Source organism: Sinocyclocheilus anshuiensis, unplaced genomic scaffold, assembly GCF_001515605.1.
Source record: "Sinocyclocheilus anshuiensis isolate Anshui unplaced genomic scaffold, SAMN03320099.WGS_v1.1 scaffold2012, whole genome shotgun sequence".
Lineage (NCBI taxonomy): Eukaryota > Metazoa > Chordata > Actinopteri > Cypriniformes > Cyprinidae > Sinocyclocheilus > Sinocyclocheilus anshuiensis.
Window position 1 is genome coordinate 275,136 of NW_015555967.1, and position 18,327 is coordinate 293,462.

At 36.4% G+C, this 18,327-nt stretch overlaps 2 protein-coding genes and 1 long non-coding RNA gene across 4 annotated transcripts in view; all 3 read left to right on the forward strand.

Moving 5' to 3' along the window:
* Window positions 1–14,205, forward strand: part of LOC107676021 (flavin-containing monooxygenase FMO GS-OX5-like) — a 14,907-nt gene extending 702 nt beyond the window's left edge. The window contains 10 exon segments of the mRNA XM_016470543.1: window positions 7,908–8,103; window positions 8,426–8,523; window positions 8,742–8,782; window positions 10,752–10,876; window positions 11,181–11,233; window positions 11,382–11,506; window positions 13,439–13,649; window positions 13,652–13,755; window positions 13,848–13,921; window positions 13,923–14,205. Of these exon segments, the coding sequence (XP_016326029.1) occupies window positions 7,908–8,103; window positions 8,426–8,523; window positions 8,742–8,782; window positions 10,752–10,876; window positions 11,181–11,233; window positions 11,382–11,506; window positions 13,439–13,649; window positions 13,652–13,755; window positions 13,848–13,921; window positions 13,923–14,178 (1,283 nt within the window). The 3' untranslated portion in view covers window positions 14,179–14,205.
* LOC107676022 (uncharacterized) lies at window positions 1,743–2,467 on the forward strand. Its single transcript, XR_001632675.1, has 2 exons — window positions 1,743–2,126; window positions 2,271–2,467. It is a non-coding gene; the product is annotated as an uncharacterized LOC107676022 (long non-coding RNA).
* A 2,555-nt stretch (window positions 14,206–16,760) lies between the features above and the next one.
* Window positions 16,761–18,327, forward strand: part of LOC107675995 (schwannomin-interacting protein 1-like) — a 4,347-nt gene continuing 2,780 nt past the window's right edge. Inside the window, exon 1 of one of the 2 annotated variants that reach the window (XM_016470508.1) lies at window positions 16,761–17,088. The gene's annotated coding sequence lies outside the window, so the exon portion shown is untranslated. The remainder of the gene's footprint in view (window positions 17,089–18,327) is intronic. The other variant, XM_016470510.1, reaches the window with a different exon arrangement.

Consider the following 18,327-nt stretch of genomic DNA (forward strand, 5'->3'; position numbering starts at 1 on the left):
TTAAGCCCCGAGTTTCCGAGTTGGGGGCGTGTCAATGAGAAACATGGCGGAATCGATGGATGCAACGTCTGTAGATGACGGTAAATTTTTGTTTAAATTGATAGCTTAGTTGTCCTATAACCTTAAATTGGTCATGTTCTTGTTACGCAGCTGACCTCCAAGTAAAAAAAATGCAGACCCTGTTGTATTTTCTTGTAATTTATTAAAAGAAGGTAGGCTACACCGCCATCTTGTGCCAACTAAACTGACTTGAGCGCACCTGACGTCGTAATTACGACTTGTCAACTCGTAAGTAAGAACGTCTCAGGAGGACTTGAACGCAGGGGGCTATCTGGAGAGGACTGCTGCTAGTGACACATCTTGGACATGCACAGTGTTTTTGCTTCGTGTCTTTCAAACCGCGGAGGTGCATAAACTGATCTGTGACTGGACTAAGGATGGAAGGGAGTAGTGACGGTGAGGGTGGATATGAAGATATGGACTTAAATAATTGGACGGAAGTACGTAGAAACAAACGAGTTAGGAGTAATAGTAGTATAGAAGGCAGTAGTTCAGATGGGAGTAAAGAAGGTAGGGTAGTGCGGAGGAGGGAGGTTGCAGACGAGGGGTTTAAAATAATTATGAGTTTCAAGGAAGGACATGATATAAGAAAAGTGAGTCCGGTGGCATTGACTCGCAATTTGAAGGAGGAAATTGGTGAAATTGTGATGGCGAAAGTGTTGGGAGATGGTAGGTTGTTAATCAAATGTAAAGATGAGAAGCAAAGGGAAAAGGCGAGGAAGATGACTAAAGTGTGTGGCAAAGAGGTGGAGAAAGCCAAGAAGACAGGTGATGGACCCTTTATGAAAGGCGTTATATATGGAATCCCAGTTGAGGAAAAGTTGGAGGATTTGAAGTCAAACATAAGAGGTGGGAAAGTTATTGAAATTAAGCGTCTGCAAACAAGAAAAGGAGGAGAAAGGGTTGATAGTTTGTCAATATTGTTGGTATTCCAAGAGAGGGTGTTGCCGGATAAAGTGAGAGTGGGTTACATGAGTTATAATGTAAGAGCATATGTGCCTCCTCCTTTGAGATGTTACAAATGTCAAAAATATGGACATATTGCAGCTGGATGTAAAGGAAGGTCAGAGTGTTTTTGCTTTGTTTCTTTCAAACCGCGGAGGTGCATAAACTGATCTGTGACTGGACTAAGGATGGAAGGGAGTAGTGACGGTGAGGGTGGATATGAAGATATGGACTTAAATAATTGGACGGAAGTACGGAGAAACAAACGAGTTAGGAGTAATAGTAGTAAAGAAGGCAGTAGTTCAGATGGGAGTAAAGAATGTAGGGTAGTGCGGAGGAGGGAGGTTGAAGACGAGGGGTTTAAAATAATTATGAGTTTCAAGGAAGGACATGATATAAGAAAAGTGAGTCCGGTGGCATTGACTCGCAATTTGAAGGAGGAAATTGGTGAAATTGTGATGGCGAAAGTGTTGGGAGATGGTAGGTTGTTAATCAAATGTAAAGATGAGAAGCAAAGGGAAAAGGTGAGGAAGATGACTAAAGTGTGTGGCAAAGAGGTGGAGAAAGCCAAGAAGACAGGTGATGGACCCTTTATGAAAGGCGTTATATATGGAATCCCAGTTGAGGAAAAGTTGGAGGATTTGAAGTCAAACATAAGAGGTGGGAAAGTTATTGAAATTAAGCGTCTGCAAACAAGACAAGGAGGAAAAAGGGTTGATAGTTTGTCGATATTGTTGGTATTCCAAGAGAGGGTGTTGCCGGATAAAGTGAGAGTGGGTTACATGAGTTATAATGTAAGAGCATATGTGCCTCCTCCTTTGAGATGTTACAAATGCCAAAAATATGGACATATTGCAGCTGGATTTAAAGGAAAACAAAAGTGTGGAGGGGAGCATAAGTATGGGAAATGTGAGGATGGGACAGAGATTAAATGTGCTAATTGTGGAGGTGCACATATGGTGACATATGGGGGGTGTGAAGTGAGGAAAAGGGCAGTAGAAATACAGCAAATAAGAGTTAACAAGGACATATCCTATGCAGACGCAGTAAATGTGGTTCAGAAGGAGAAAAGAGTGGAGAAGAAAGGGAAAGAAATGGAAAAGGAACATTCAAATGAACAGGTTATGACAAAAAGTCAGATAGAAATACAGCAAATAAGAGTTAACAAGGACATATCTTATGCAAACGCAGTAAAGGTGGTTCAGAAGGAGAAAGGAGTGGAGAAGAAAAGGAAAGAAATGGAAAAGGAACATTCAAATGAACAGGTTATTACAAAAAGTCAGATAGAAGATGGAGATATGTTACTTGTAAAAAAGAAGGATTTTGTGTATTTCATGGCTGAAGTTATTAATTGCACGTTCCAAGCAAAGGGGAGGTCTGAGAAAATTTAAATAACTGTAAAAAGTGCAGCAAGATACTTAAATATTCAAGGAATATCTGGGAGGGGGGTACAAGAAGAGCTAAAAAAACAGGAACACATAAGCAAAGAATCATGGTCACAAGATTAATTCTAATCATGTTAGTTCTCCAGTGGAATGCAAGGAGTTTATTGTCGAATGGCCAAGAGTTTAAAGGATTTATTGAGGGGTTAGAAAATAAACCTGATATAATATGTGTTGAAGAGACATGGCTTAAACCTAATTTAGATTTTGTGATTCAAGGATATGTATGTATAAGAAGGGATAGAGAAAGGGGTAATGGGGGAGGATGTGCTACTTTTGTTAGGCAAGGTATTTCATATAGAGAAATAGAAAAAAGGAAAGAGCTGGAGTATGTAGTTGTGGAAGTTTGGTTAGGGGATGGTAGGATGGTCATTGTGAATTTTTATAATCCATGTCAGAGGTTGGAATTGGAAAAATTGGAGGCAATAAAGGGATTAGATAGTAGAAGGATTATTTGGTGTGGTGACTTTAATGCTCATAGTACTCTTTGGGGAGGGGAAAGGACTGATAGGAATGGTTTGATAGTGGAAGATTTGATGGATGCTGTGGGACTTGTGTGTTTAAATGATGGGAGTTTTACGAGGATAAATCATTATACAGGTAGTGAGTCAAGTTTAGACTTGACATTAGTGTCACAGTCATTGGCAGGTATTTGTTTGTGGGAAGTCATGAATCAAACAACTGTTGGAAGTGATCATTACCCTATTGTTTGTAAAGTAGGTAGTGGAAGCAGGGTGGAATTGGAAGATATATCAGAAAGGTGGGTATTTGCAAAGGCACAGTGGGATAAATTCACAGAGGTAAGTGAAGAAAATAAAAAAAAATATAAAAAGAGAGCAGGATATAGAAATTTTTTATGAAAATGTGAGAGAGGCAATAATTGGGGCTGCCAATCAGACAATTATAAGAAAAGGGGGTATGTAAAGACGGAAGTTAGTTCCGTGGTGGAACGATGAGTGTAGTGACGTAATAAGGAAACGCAATAAGGCTTTTAAGGTATTAAAAAACACTCACAATTTCCAGCATTTCATAGAATATAAAAGAATGCAAGCAGTGGTTCGAAAGACTATTAAAGAAACTAAAAGAAAATATTGGAAAACATTTTGTGATTCAATAGGAAGAAGCACAACAATTAATCAAGTTTGGGGAATGATAAAGAAAATGAGTGGAATAAGACGAGAGGGGGGATACCCAGTATTGGAAAATGGAGGGGTGGTGGCTAGCAATGATATAGAGAAAGCAGACATGTTAGCTAAAGCATTGGTTGAGGTTCACAGTTCTGGAAATATATTAGAAGAGGGGAAAAGGGGAAGACAAAAAACAAGTGACGCAAATAAAGAATTGTTGGAAAGAGAAGAAGAGAGGGATGATGTTATTAACTCTCCCTTCATGTTAGGGGAGCTGAAAAGGGCCATTAGTAAATCAGGACTTACTGCACCAGGAAAAGATCAAATCTGCTATACCATGTTGGACCATATGTCAGATATAGCGTTAGAGGTTATTTTACATTTATATAACAAGATTTGGCAGGAAGGGAAATTACCAGGAATTTGGAAAAAAAGCAGTTATAGTACCCATTAGGAAAACAGGAAAAGAACCCACCAATCCATATAACTATAGACCAATAGCATTGACATCTCACATGTGTAAAAGAATGGAACGTATGATCACAGAAAGATTATCATATTATTTGGAAACAAGGAACCTCAGATCAAATTATCAAAGTGGATTTAGAAGAGGTAGGGGAACAATGGATCCTATAGTATGCTTAGAATCAGAGGTGAGGAAGGCACAAGTGAATAAAGAGGTAGTGGTAGCAGTATATTTTGATGTGGAAAAAGCCTATGATTTACTATGGAAAGAGGGATTATTAATTAAAATGAAAAGATTAGGAATATCAGAAGGACTGATAGGAATGGTTTGATAGTGGAAGATTTGATGGATGCTGTGGGATTTGTGTGTTTAAATGATGGGAGTTTCACGAGGATAAATGATTATACAGGTAATGAGTCACGTTTAGACTTGACATTAGTGTCACAGTCATTGGCAGGTATTTGTTTGTGGGAAGTCATGAATCAAACAACTGTTGGAAGTGATCATTACCCTATTGTTTGTAAAGTAGGTAGTGGAAGCAGGGTGGAATTGGAAGATATATCAGAAAGGTGGGTATTTGCAAAGGCACAGTGGGATAAATTCACAGAGGTAAGTGAAGAAAATAAAAAAAAATATAAAAAGAGAGCAGGATATAGAAATTTTTTATGAAAATGTGAGAGAGGCAATAATTGGGGCTGCCAATCAGACAATTATAAGAAAAGGTGGTATGTAAAGACGGAAGTTAGTTCCGTGGTGAAATGATGAGTGTAGTGACGTAATAAGGAAATGCAATAAGGCTTTTAAGGTATTAAAAAACACTCACAATTTCCAGCATTTCATAGAATATAAAAGAATGCAAGCAGTGGTTCGAAAGACTATTAAAGAAACTAAAAGAAAATATTGGAAAACATTTTGTGATTCAATAGGAAGAAGCACAACAATTAATCAAGTTTGGGGAATGATAAAGAAAATGAGTGGAATAAGACGAGAGGGGGGATACCCAGTATTGGAAAATGGAGGGGTGGTGGCTAGCAATGATATAGAGAAAGCAGACATGTTAGCTAAAGCATTGGTTGAGGTTCACAGTTCTGGAAATATATTAGAAGAGGGGAAAAGGGGAAGACAAAAAACAAGTGACGCAAATAAAGAATTGTTGGAAAGAGAAGAAGAGAGGGATGATGTTATTAACTCTCCCTTCATGTTAGGGGAGCTGAAAAGGGCCATTAGTAAATCAGGACTTACTGCACCAGGAAAAGATCAAATCTGCTATACCATGTTGGACCATATGTCAGATATAGCGTTAGAGGTTATTTTACATTTATATAACAAGATTTGGCAGGAAGGGAAATTACCAGGAATTTGGAAAAAAAGCAGTTATAGTACCCATTAGGAAAACAGGAAAAGAACCCACCAATCCATATAACTATAGACCAATAGCATTGACATCTCACATGTGTAAAATAATGGAACGTATGATCACAGAAAGATTATCATATTATTTGGAAACAAGGAACCTCAGATCAAATTATCAAAGTGGATTTAGAAGAGGTAGGGGAACAATGGATCCTATAGTATGCTTAGAATCAGAGGTGAGGAAGGCACAAGTGAATAAAGAGGTAGTGGTAGCAGTATATTTTGATGTGGAAAAAGCCTATGATTTACTATGGAAAGAGGGATTATTAATTAAAATGAAAAGATTAGGAATATCAGGGAAAATGTTCAGATGGGTGAAAGAATTTTTGAATGGATGCTCGATAGAGGTGAGAGTGGGAAAAACTTTTTCAGCAAGTTTTTTGGTGGATAATGGAACGCCACAAGGAAGCGTTATAAGTCCTCTGTTGTTTTCAATAATGATTGATGATGTATATAATAATATTGGCAAGGATCTGCTATACCATGTTGGACCATATGTCAGATATAGCGTTAGAGCTTATTTTACATTTATATAACAAGATTTGGCAGGAAGGGAAATTAGCAGGAATTTGGAAAAAAGCAGTTATAGTACCCATTAGGAAAACAGGAAAAGAACCCACCAATCCATTTAACTATAGACCAATAGCATTGACATCTCACATGTGTAAAATAATGGAACGTATGATCACAGAAAGATTATCATATTATTTGGAAACAAGGAACCTCAGATCAAATTATCAAAGTGGATTTAGAAGAGGTAGGGGAACAATGGATCCTATAGTATGCTTAGAATCAGAGGTGAGGAAGGCACAAGTGAATAAAGAGGTAGTGGTAGCAGTATATTTTGATGTGGAAAAAGCCTATGATTTACTATGGAAAGAGGGATTATTAATTAAAATGAAAAGATTAGGAATATCAGGGAAAATGTTCAGATGGGTGAAAATTTTTGAATGGACGCTCGATAGATGTGAGAGTGGGAAAAAAATTTTCAGCAAGTTTTTTGGTGGATAATGGAACGCCACAAGGAAGCGTTATAAGTCCTCTGTTGTTTTCAATAATGATTGATGATGTATATAATAATATTGGGCAAGGTATAGGGAAATCTTTGTTTGCGGATGATGGGGCAATGTGGAAAAGAGGTAGAAATGTTGAATATGTTGTGAAACAGTTGCAGGAAACAATCAAAAGAGTGGAGCAGTGGTCTTTGGAATGGGGATTTAAATTTTCTGTTGAAAAAACAAAAACACTCTTCTTTACAAGGAAAAAAATTGGAGCAGAGGTCAAACTGTATTTATATGGCAAGGAGCTGGAAAGGATAGAGTCATTCAAATTTTTATAAGAGTGGTTCGATGCTAGGCTCACATGGAAGGTACATATAGATAATGTCATAAACAAGTGTAAAAAGGTTTTAAATGTGATTAGATGTTTGGTGGGATCAGAGTGGGGAGCTGACAGGTCTAGTTTGAAAACTATATATATAGGTTTAATACGATCAGTTATGGATTATGGATGTGTGGTATATGGGTCAGCATCTAAAACCTTGTTGAAAAGATTGGATGTAATACAAGCACAAGCATTAAGGATATGTAGTGGGGCTTTTAAAACAACATCTGTGCCAGCGTTACAGGTAGAAATGGGGGAAATGCCATTGGAGCTAAGAAGACAGCAAATCATGACAACATACTGGGTGAATTTACAAGGACATAATAACCATCCTGCAATAAGTGCTATTGAACCATGCTGGGAACATGGAAAAAGACAAATAAATAGCTTTGGTTGGGTTGTTAGGAAAAAGGCAAGTGAAATGGGTATAATGGAGAGGAATTACTCTCCAACAGTAGTTCTGCCAACTATACCTCCTTGGTTTTTACCACAGCCAGAGATAGATTTTAGCCTCCTTGAACTGATGAGAGATGAATATGGGGGAAATTATAAGATCTTTAATTCATACATCAGAGGAAATTATTACGGTTACCAGACTGAAGCTTGTGTAAATCCTAGTTACCACAGGATGTCAATAAGGTGTAACTGATACAAAATATCATAAGGTGGTGATAAAGGGACAGATCAAAAAGATGTGGCAAAATCAATGGAACAAAGAAAGCAAAGGGAGATATCTGTTTAAAAATATTCCATTAGTTGGAAAGATAGGAACTGGAGGACGAAATAGGAAAGAGGGGAAGGTTATAACAAGAATAAGGAATGGTCACACTGGTCTAAACAGTTCTCTATGCATGATTGGAAAGCATAATAATGGAAAGTGTGAATATTGTGGAGAGGAAGAAACAGTAGACCATGTTTTATTGCATTGCCAGAAGTACGATTGTGTATAGTGGTTTAGATCCTGAGTCCACACTCCAGATCAGTGGGTGGCGGTAATGCACCCGAAAACTGTTTGCCAACCGCCAATAAAAACAAAAGAAGCAGAAGACGAATACTTGAACGCAGCATAAGCTCGTGTAGCGGTGATAGGAGGCGGGCCGGAGGGGCTTTGCGCTGCTCGACACATCCTGTCTAGGCCCGAGGCCTTTGATCCACCCGTGGTGTACGAAATGACCGATCATTTGGGTGGGACGTGGTTCTATGAGGAACAAGTGGGCACATATGATAATGGATATCCCATCCACAGCAGTATGTATAGAGATCTCAGGTAGAGAGCCAAAAGTTGTTCCTATCCCTGCTGAGAATAAAAAAACTTCTTAAACCTGCCTAAGATGTTTTCGTGACTTTCAATCTGGTTTAGACTGGTCAAGCTGGTCTGATCTTCCAAACTAACAAACCAAATTTAACCCCAAACCCCATTAAAACCAGCAAATAGGCCTAGACCCCACCAACCTAAGAACAGAGCAGCAAACAAGTCTAGCTTTAAGATGTTTTTTTGTTTGTTTGTTTTTTGAGCAGGGAATTTATATATTTTATTTATTGTACATTTTATAACTTTATGTACTATAAAATCTCATATCTGTTTTAAGAACCAATTTGCCTAAGGAGATTATGATGTACCCTGATTTTCCCTTTGATGACCACCTGCCATCTTTTTTGCACCATACGTCGGTTCAGCAGTATTTGGAAAACTACCAGTAGCCCCTCACTGCAGAACAAAGATCCAGGGGGCGGGGTTGGATCCACATCTAGGGGGTGGAGATGGTAGGTTTAGGGGTGGAGATGGGTGGGTTTAGGGATCAGGGGGTGGAGATGGGTAGGTTTAGGTATATGTAAGGTGGGAGGAGTTGGATCTGGATCCAACCACGCCCCCTGGATCTTGTGTTCTGCAGTGAGGACCATCTCAAAAATACTGTGAGAGAAATGACATTGCTTGTCATATCAAGGTATATGTTTGTCTTAATTCTAAATTCTGTGTTTGTAATAAGCTTAAAGGAATAGAAAAATTTGCTGAACAGATTTGGAAGAATGTAGCATTACATCACTAGCTTATCAATGGATTCTCTGCAGTGAATGGGTGCCGTTAGAATGAGAGTCCAAACAGCTGATAAAAGCATCACAAAAGTAATCCACACGACTCCAGTTCATCGATTAACATTTTATGAAGTGCAAATGTGCATTTTTTGTAAAAAACAAGTTCATCATTAAGTTTTTAACTTCAAACTGTTGCTTCTGGCTAAAATATGAATCCTCTATCCATAATATTGCAGTGAAAAAGTTGCCTGTCTGAATCATGAGAGTAATATACACAGATCACGCTCAGCAAGCATAAACAATTCTAAACACACATGTGGGTGGATTATGATGTGAGAAGACAACAGGGAATGGACTTTTTCACTGGAGGAAGCATTTTTATTAGTGCTGTTAAACGATTAATCGCATCTAAAATAAAAGTTTTTGTTTGCATAATATACAGTGGGTACGGAAAGTATTCAGATCCCCTTCAATTTTTCACTCTTTGTTATATTGCAGCCATTTGCTAAAATCATTTAAGTAAATTTTTTTTCCTCATTAATGTACACACAGCACCCCATATTGACAGAAAAATGAATACTTTCCGTACCCACTGTATGTGTGTGTACTATGTGTATTTATCATATATATATATCACACATATGCATGTATATATCTCAGAAAATATATTATGTTTATATATTAAATCTATTTATAATATAAATTATATTAATATAAATATAGACATGTAAATATTTTCAAAATATATACTGTATGTATGTGTATTAATATATACCTAATAAATATACACAGAACACACACATGTATAATACAAACAATTAATCATTTGACAGCACTAGTGTTTATAGATTATGGATGTGTATTTTGGCCAGAAGTGACATTTTAAAGTTAAAATGCTTTGTTTCTTACAAACACTCAGCTTTTCGCTTTGACATTAATTGACTAGACATTAATCGATGGTTTTTATCAGCTGTTTGGACTCTCATTCTGACGGCACCCATTCACTGCAGAGGATCCATTTGTGAGAAAGTTAATGTAATGCAAATTATTTTCCAAATCTATTCTGATGAAGAAACAATATTGGATGGCTTGAGGGTGAGTAGATTTTAAATAATAATAATTTTTTTTTTTGGCTAAACTATTTCTTTAATCAATCCCCTAGTAAATTACTCTTTTAGTGCAAGAAACGTAGATTGGCTTTGCAGGTTTTTATCTTTAAGTTTATTAAAGCCTAAAGCAGGACACAAATAAACCATACAGCGTAAACTTGTTAAAAACCAGCCCATCACTATCTCTGTGACTGTATATTTTGCAAAACCTATACATAATGTCTCTAGATATTTGAGGATTGGAACATAAAAAAAAATCCATAATAATGAGGGAAACTGATGGTATTGGAAATTGTGCACGTATGAGAGGTAGTATCAAAATTAAAATTGACGTGTCTTCACACATTGAGGCATTTCACTGACATTGTGGATAAATCATCATGTGACTAATGCTATTTGGCATGCATCCATTTATTTTAAATCTGAGAAAGCAATGCATCACTCAGTAAATCTGTAATTTACTGACATCCCTTAGTCCACCTACATAAGACTAAATAAACTGTATTAGTCAAATAAAAACGGCTATTAGGGTAATATTGTTGTAGAACCGCTTGTGGCCAGAATGTTGAGATCATTATAGATTGTCTCTTTGATCAGGTATGTAGGGGTCACTGACCCCTGCTTGTCAAAGGCATCAACATCAGCACAAAATCGAAGGATGCATCAAGTGTGTTTCGAGACCACAGTAGAAACATTCTCAGTGTTACTAAGTATTTTTCTTACCAACGGAAGCAAGAATATTGCTTATGACAGACTGCTTTCTCCCTCACAGTTCAACACCGTGGTGGAAAAGGTGAAGCCCGAGATGGGGGGAGCTGTGACGTGGGAGGTAATTTCGCGCAGCACATGTGGAGACCGGAACACGGAGACGTTCGACTCGGTTTTCGTCTGCAACGGGTGAGGGATGCCATCTTAAAGAGTCCTTTTATCTCCCAGACATGCTCAAATGGACACAACTGCATCTAATCTCCGATTGCAGCTTTGCGGTGATGTTCTAAATGCATAGCATTATTCAAATAGTGGCATGTTCATTTACCCCATAATATACCCAGAGGCTTTTATCTGGCTGAATTCTCGCTGAGGTGATGTGAATGGGTATTATGTTATGCATTCATCTGGCATTTCTTTGAGGGAATTCAGAAGACCACAGGAGCCCTTTAGCATCTCAGTGCTGACTCATATTTCCTTCCTCTTTCTGCAGGCATTACTCCGACCCCCACCTGCCCTACATTCCTGGAATAGAGCATTTTAAAGGTACAACAAATGATCACTGATCACTACAAATGCATAACCCTGAAAGCCCCAACCATTAGTCTCATTACACCCCTGCATCTCACCTTTTATCTCTCTGTCTGTCATCTTCTTACATTTATCTTTACCTTCTTCCACTGCTGTTTTGCAGGGAAAGTCTTACACAGCCACTCGTACCGCTATCCAGAGCCCTTCACCAACAAGTCCGTTGTGGTCTTGGGGGCCAGAGCATCCGGTGTGGATATTTCCATTGAGTTAGCCCAAGTTAATGCTCAGGTTTGTATCTTAGCTTCCTTTTTTACAATGTCACATACCATTTTAAGTGCCACAGCTTTGTTTGGTTGTAAATTAAAGGGCTGGTCACCTGAAAACTAAAATCTATCATTATTTACACACCCTTCATGTTGTTCCAGAGCCAAATGACATTCCTCTGTGGAACACAAAAGATGTTAGTTCATGCTGTTCAGAAAGGTGACGGACGCTGTCGAGCTCCAAAAAAATGACCAAAAGCACCATAAAAGCAGTCCATTTAAGTGATGTGCATTGTGCAATATTCAAAACAGTGAAGTTTTAGTAAAGTATCCTTGATATGCTATTATAGGTTGTATTCATATTTTATTAATTTGGTTAGATTTTTATATTTCCCATTTTTATTTGAGTTAAAGTTTTAGTAATATTTTTTTAGATTTTATATAGCTAGTTTTTATTAACTTTCCAGTTGTGGTTATTTTATTACTTATTACTTTAAGTTAAGCTAAATAAAAATGAGAAATGTTGCCTTGGCAACTAGCTGAAATAAAACAAGTTTAAGTTTCTTTTGTATTTTATTTAAGTTAACGTTTTTTTAATCTCAAGTAGGCCTGTCGCAATAATCAATATATCGACTTATATATAATATATGTACATGACCTCAATAATTTTTGGTGACGCAATATATCGCCCATTATATTTACTTAAAAATTAATGTCACCATGTTTTTTGCATTCCACTTGCGCCTGTGTCTTTTACAGCTTCTCGTACATAACATGGTGTAGTCATGAGGTGCTAGCTCAAATTTAAAAAATGCTTCTACAAACAAAGTTCCATCTGCAGATATGGTCTTGTTTAGGGATCTGTGCCTTTGTGCATACGGACATCTGACTGCTAAGTAGGGATTGTTTTTTTCAGCAATAGTGTGTGCACCCTTAATTTACAGAGAAAAGAAGGTCAGGGAAAAATCTGTAGATGGAAAATTCTCCAGACAAATTCTTTGTGCATTTTTCTTTTTTTCTACTTGTTGCTTTGCACTTTTTGTTAGAAAATGTTTTAGTATTTATTCAGTTTTTTTTAAGGTATCTAATATTTTGATACTTAATTTCCATGATCTAAATATTCTTAAAAATTAAAAGTTTGTTGTCCTTTGGAAGTGTATAGGCCTTCTTGCATTATTATGCTGTTACATTATGATTATATATTCAGTGGCATAAAATGGTCTTTAAAATGACAATAATATCGCTTATCGCAATTATTTCTGGGGCACTATATCGCAAAACAAAAAGTTCTTATCGTGACAGGCCTAATCTCAAGTCAAGTATACAAAATGTCTTTTATGGTTTTAATTTTAGTTAACGATAATAACACTGATTCAAGGACTTCTGAAGTCGTAAAAGTATAACAGACCCATATTTAAGTTGACATGAAGTGAAAATTCACCCTATTCTATTTTAATAATTATAGATCCAATAATTTAATCTGCTTAAATACCACGCCTGCAAGCTCACGTTCATCTGCCTCCACTTTTGAGTGCAACACATATCTCTAAAACAACCAATGGACAAAACCAAGTCTTCACCCTACTTTTTTTTTTTTCAATATTTTGTTACACTCAGATGAACAATATGGAAGAAAAGATCTGTCACTACTTCCGTTTCATTGTGACTTTAAACCTTCCCACCAATCCATTTTTATTGTATCGAAAAGTTATATGAATATTCTCCTTTTGGGTTTCGCAAAAGAAAGTCATATGGGTTTGGAACAAACTGAGGGTGAATAAATAAATCAAACTTTGCGTTCTTCATTCTATCCATCTCAGTGGTTAATATTTTAATTAATAATTAGTCTCTAGTATCTGTGTGGAGTGAAAAGTGACGCTTGGCCTCACTGATAAGTGACTGAGATTGAGTGAATGTTTTCTCTATTTTTCATCCACAAATGTTTTTCTCATTCTAGGTGATTCTAAGTCATAACACACCAACCATGTCCTTGCCTCCACCTCTGGGTATCCAGCAGGCTAGCGTGGTCGTTGGGGTTTTGGAGGATGGATCTTTACAGTTCCAGGACGGATCAGTGGCCCAAGCTGATATTCTTCTGTTCTGTACAGGATACAATTTTAACTTCCCTTTCCTTTGTCCATCAGACCTGGGACTGGATGTACAGGATCTTTTGTGACTCCACTGTACAAGTACTTGCTGCCCCCTGGCTTCCCTTCAATTTTCTTTATTGGCATTTGCAAAATTATTTGCCCTTTCATACATTTTGACTGTCAGGTGAGCAGAGATGAAACACAGTAAGATTTGAATACAGTTTGAATACTGAATGTGATTGATTCTCACTCTAATGTTCTTGTTTTTATCCATAGGTTAGGTTCGCTCTTGCTGTCCTGGAGGGCTCAGTAGAGCTGCCCACCCAGGAAGAGATGGAGAAGGAGGTGCAGAGAGAGGCAACGAAAACAAGACACAGGTGTGCAGGTGAAGCACCTGCTCAATTTGGACAAAGATCAGTGGGAGTATTACCTGGATCTGGCCAGGGTGGGCCGATTCACACCTCCTCAGTCAGTGTTTGAGAGTCTCTATGAAGAGGTGTGCAGACAGAGGCAGAAAGACCCACAGAAATACAGACAAATCAACTATAGGCTCATTGATGCCACACAGTGGGAGATTTGGGAAACTCCACCAGAACAGACTGATTAAGTTTAGCTACAGTCTGGGGGAAAATGAATGGCGTTCCACTTCCAGCTGGTTAGATTTTTTTTTTTTTTAATGAAAGAGATTTCTGTATTTTATCCATTCAGTAGCCTACGAAAGCGATCCGAGTTTCGCACATAAATGTAGTAAAACATAGCGGGATATTTTGTCTATGGTTTTGTCTTTTGTGATTGGCCATAATACCTGCAGGCTGCAGCCAATGGAAATGCTTCTAAATCGGTGCGCGTAATTCTCCTCACACAGCACAGATCGTGAAAGCAGACTGCTTCAGGTGAATTATCTAGGATGAACCGTGATTTTCGCCGAAAATCTGAACATCTTTAACAGATGTGAAAATTTGATATGGATAAAGCTGTGTTTAACATACCTGAAATTATCCAGATTTTTATGTAAACTCTGTCTAAAAATAATGTCGTCGAGCCGAAAAGAGCTTGCATGAACTGAGATGAGTGAGCTTTTAATGATTATAAAGACAGTTGTGATGTTGATTTTATACAGCAGTTCAACAAACAAGAAGTTAGAATTATGTTAATATTTTAATATGTCCATAATTTTAAGTACATTTTAGGAATATTGTTGTCTGATATTGCTCTATTTCGTCAACGAAATTAGTTCTAAACAAAGTCGCATTTAAAACTTGGCAATCTACCAAGCAAACATAGCGGTGTTTCGTTTATGAATTAATCAGCATTTTTGAACGAATCTAGTGAGTCAATGATTCAATCACCCGTTCACAAGGACAGTAGTCACTTGCTTCGTTCCTGAATGAATCAGCCATTTGAACGAATTGATTGAATGAATGATTCAGTGACAAAGACAGTGACTTGCCACCACCTACTGGCCCTTTTATTTTAATTTTAAAGTATCATTTCAGTACTTAAAATCATTTAATATTTCTGTATTCAAATGTCTTTTTTTCTATTTTCAAACTTTATATTTAAAAAAATATCATTATATTCTAAAGTGTTATTGCATGACAACAACATTATTTTAAGTGCATAAAAAAATAAATAAATAAAGATATTACCAAATGATATATGCCAACATTATTTTTTCCTAGGAATGGTTTGCATTTTAATGAGACATATTTCTTTTTTTTTTTAGACAGAAAATTAGGAGTGTTATGTTACTGACCCATTTATGTACATATATGTAGGATATATGGGTCATTGATACAATTTTTTTTTTTTTTTTTTTTTTACTGAATTACTTGTGGAGCTCACAGGGCTCGTATGTTGCTGTCATTCAAGTGAAATAAGAACATAACTAATAGTAAAATATTTTGTAAATCATGTAAATGTTTAAATGAACATTTCAGTCATTATGTTTAAATTAAACTTAACTCAATTGTAATATTTTATTTTTGTTATGCTAATAAATTAAAAATTAAAAATCAAAATGCAAATCTTGACATATAGGCAACAATAAAGGTTGACATGCACCTATGAAAAAAATAATAATAAAATATAAAACTTTGATCTCTAAAAACAAGTGATAAGTGATTTGTGGTGGAAATGGCCAAGATTCACTGGGGGGACTGTAGATTGGAAAGGGTAGGGGGCGGAGGGGAGCTAATAATGTAAGCATTAATATGAGCCCTTGTGTTTAATAAAAAGGGAGAATGATTCAAAAACACCATTTAAAAAATTTAGGAGCACCTTCTGATCAATGACAAAAAATTGACCTTCACATTATAAGGAGATATTTGACCCCTTAAAGTGATTTGCAGGGGCATCTTTGTAATGTCATTTTTTCTAACCTTACTGAATGTCATCTTTTATTTCAAATTCATACATTTATTATTTACATATTTTTTTAAATTGAAAACAATAGATTGAATTGAACAATAAAAAGAGGCTCAGAAGTGGCATGAATGCATTTAAATTCGGCAGTATTATGAGATTAATGCTTTACGTTTACATTTAGTCATTTATCAGACGCTTTTATCCAAAGCGACTTACAAATGAGGACAATGGAAGCAATCAATATCAACAAGAGAGCAATGATATGCAAGTGCTATAACAAGTCTCAGTTAGCTTAACGCAGTACACCTAGCAAGGAAAAGAAAAACAAGCAGTTAGTAAATGTACAGAGTGCAAGTCTAAAAGGGGCAAGTTTTTTAAAGAATATAATTAGAATAGAGCGCTAGAGTTAGATATAAACTTTAATGGATACACAACTTGACACTTTATAGTCATTAAACCTCATTTTAAATATTTTTTAATATTCCATTTTTACTGTATGATCCTGCAAAATAAAATAATTTCTTCTTTCAAACGTTTTCCGTCTTCATTTTAGTGACTAGTTTTGTTGCTAAACATTTTTTAAACTTCATCTTAACTCAAGGCAACTAAGCAACCTCGAGCTCCTCCAGAAATATTCAAATATTTACACAGAGATGCGATGTGAAGTTTATGTTAGGGTTGAAGGGGATGTGATTTTCTACATTATTCAGGCATTGCATCACAGCTTTCATCAGCAGTGTGAACAACACGCCGCAGTCCCGCAGACTTTCCCATCTGCTCCCAGTCTTCATTTCCCAACATGTGAAATCGGACACCTTCTTTCTCAACCCGTCCCAACACAGTCTTATCTGCACTTCCAGCTGTCACTATAATGCTATACAAAACATTCACGCGCGATTCAAACTTTAACAGCAGCAACTGACTCCAAAAGTTCAAAAGTTTGACATCGATAAAAGTCGCCGTTTAAGAAAACATAAGAGAAGAAACTCGGGCGGAGGGCGGGAGGAAAGGGGAAGCCAGAGGGGTGTTTCCTCTCCAGGAGAGGAAGGATTAAAGTAGTCCGAAATAATTAATTAAACAGCGTGAAATGTCTAAATACATTGACTTTTAGATGACAGTCGCGATGTCGACATCAGTTTTCCGATAAAAGGTGAGTAAATTCATGTCTCTTCTAGAAAAGAAAACAGGAACCAGAGGGGCTCAGTGACGATACGATTCAGCTTTGACAATACTAAAATTGAGTATAAAGTTTATGAATAATAGAAAGAAAGAAAAAAAACATTTTGGTGGTTTCTTTTTAAAGAATCGCGTATTAGTCGTGCGTCATGAAGCAAACAGAAACGCTCCTTCATTTTAATGTGACAGAGTGTGCTGGACTTGTTTTCTCTGAAAACAGGAATTTTTATGTAGCATGGCTTTCTTTAAAGGTCTGGAATGAAATTAAATGCCCTAGTGTATTATTTGAAGGGTAATTTCATTTCATTTGGTCCCTCATGAACATGTAAACAATGACATTAACAGCAAAAAAACAGATACCAACTTTTACTCTTTCTGCAGGCATTTTCTTATGTAGTCAGAGTAGCCTATATGTGTATCTGTATACAAAACAAAAATGTGGTCAATGTATTTTTTCTCCATGAGAATGTCTTTTGGCCTGTTCTCAGCCATGTTTCCCAGTTCTCCTAAGTGTATTACGAAATATGCACATTATGATTGCAAAATTTGCTGTAAAACTGTCCACTGTTGCTTTTTCAAGGCATACCTACATCCCAACATACACTACCATTTAAAAGTTTGGGTTCCATTGGGTCGTTTAAAGAAATTAATACTTTTATTCAGCAAAGATGTATTAAATTGTCCAAAAGCGACTCTCAAGTCATTTGTAACAAAATATTTCTATTTCGAATAAATGCTGCTATTTTGGCCTTTCTATTCATCAAAGAATCCTGAAACAAAAGGTTTTTCCAGAAAAATATTAAGCAGCTTAACTGTTTTCAACATTGATTGGAATCAGAAATATTTCTTGAGCAGCATATTAGAATGATATTTGAAGGATCACATGACACTGAAGACTGGACTAATGATGCTGAAAATTCAGCTTTGACATCACATAAATAAATGTATATTAAAATATATTAAAAAACAGTTGTTTTAAATTGTAATAATATTTCACAATATTACTGTTTACTGCATTTTGATCAAATAAATGCAAACCCCAAAATTTTGAATGATGTCCATTACATTTCAAAATCTTGATTGCCACAAAACACTTTATATCACTTAAAGACATTCTGATAGAATCTTTAAGAAATGTGCTTTAAAAAAAATCACCTTTCAGACTAGAAAACACAAATTTTCTTGAGTCACCCTGGATTTTTTTTTATATATA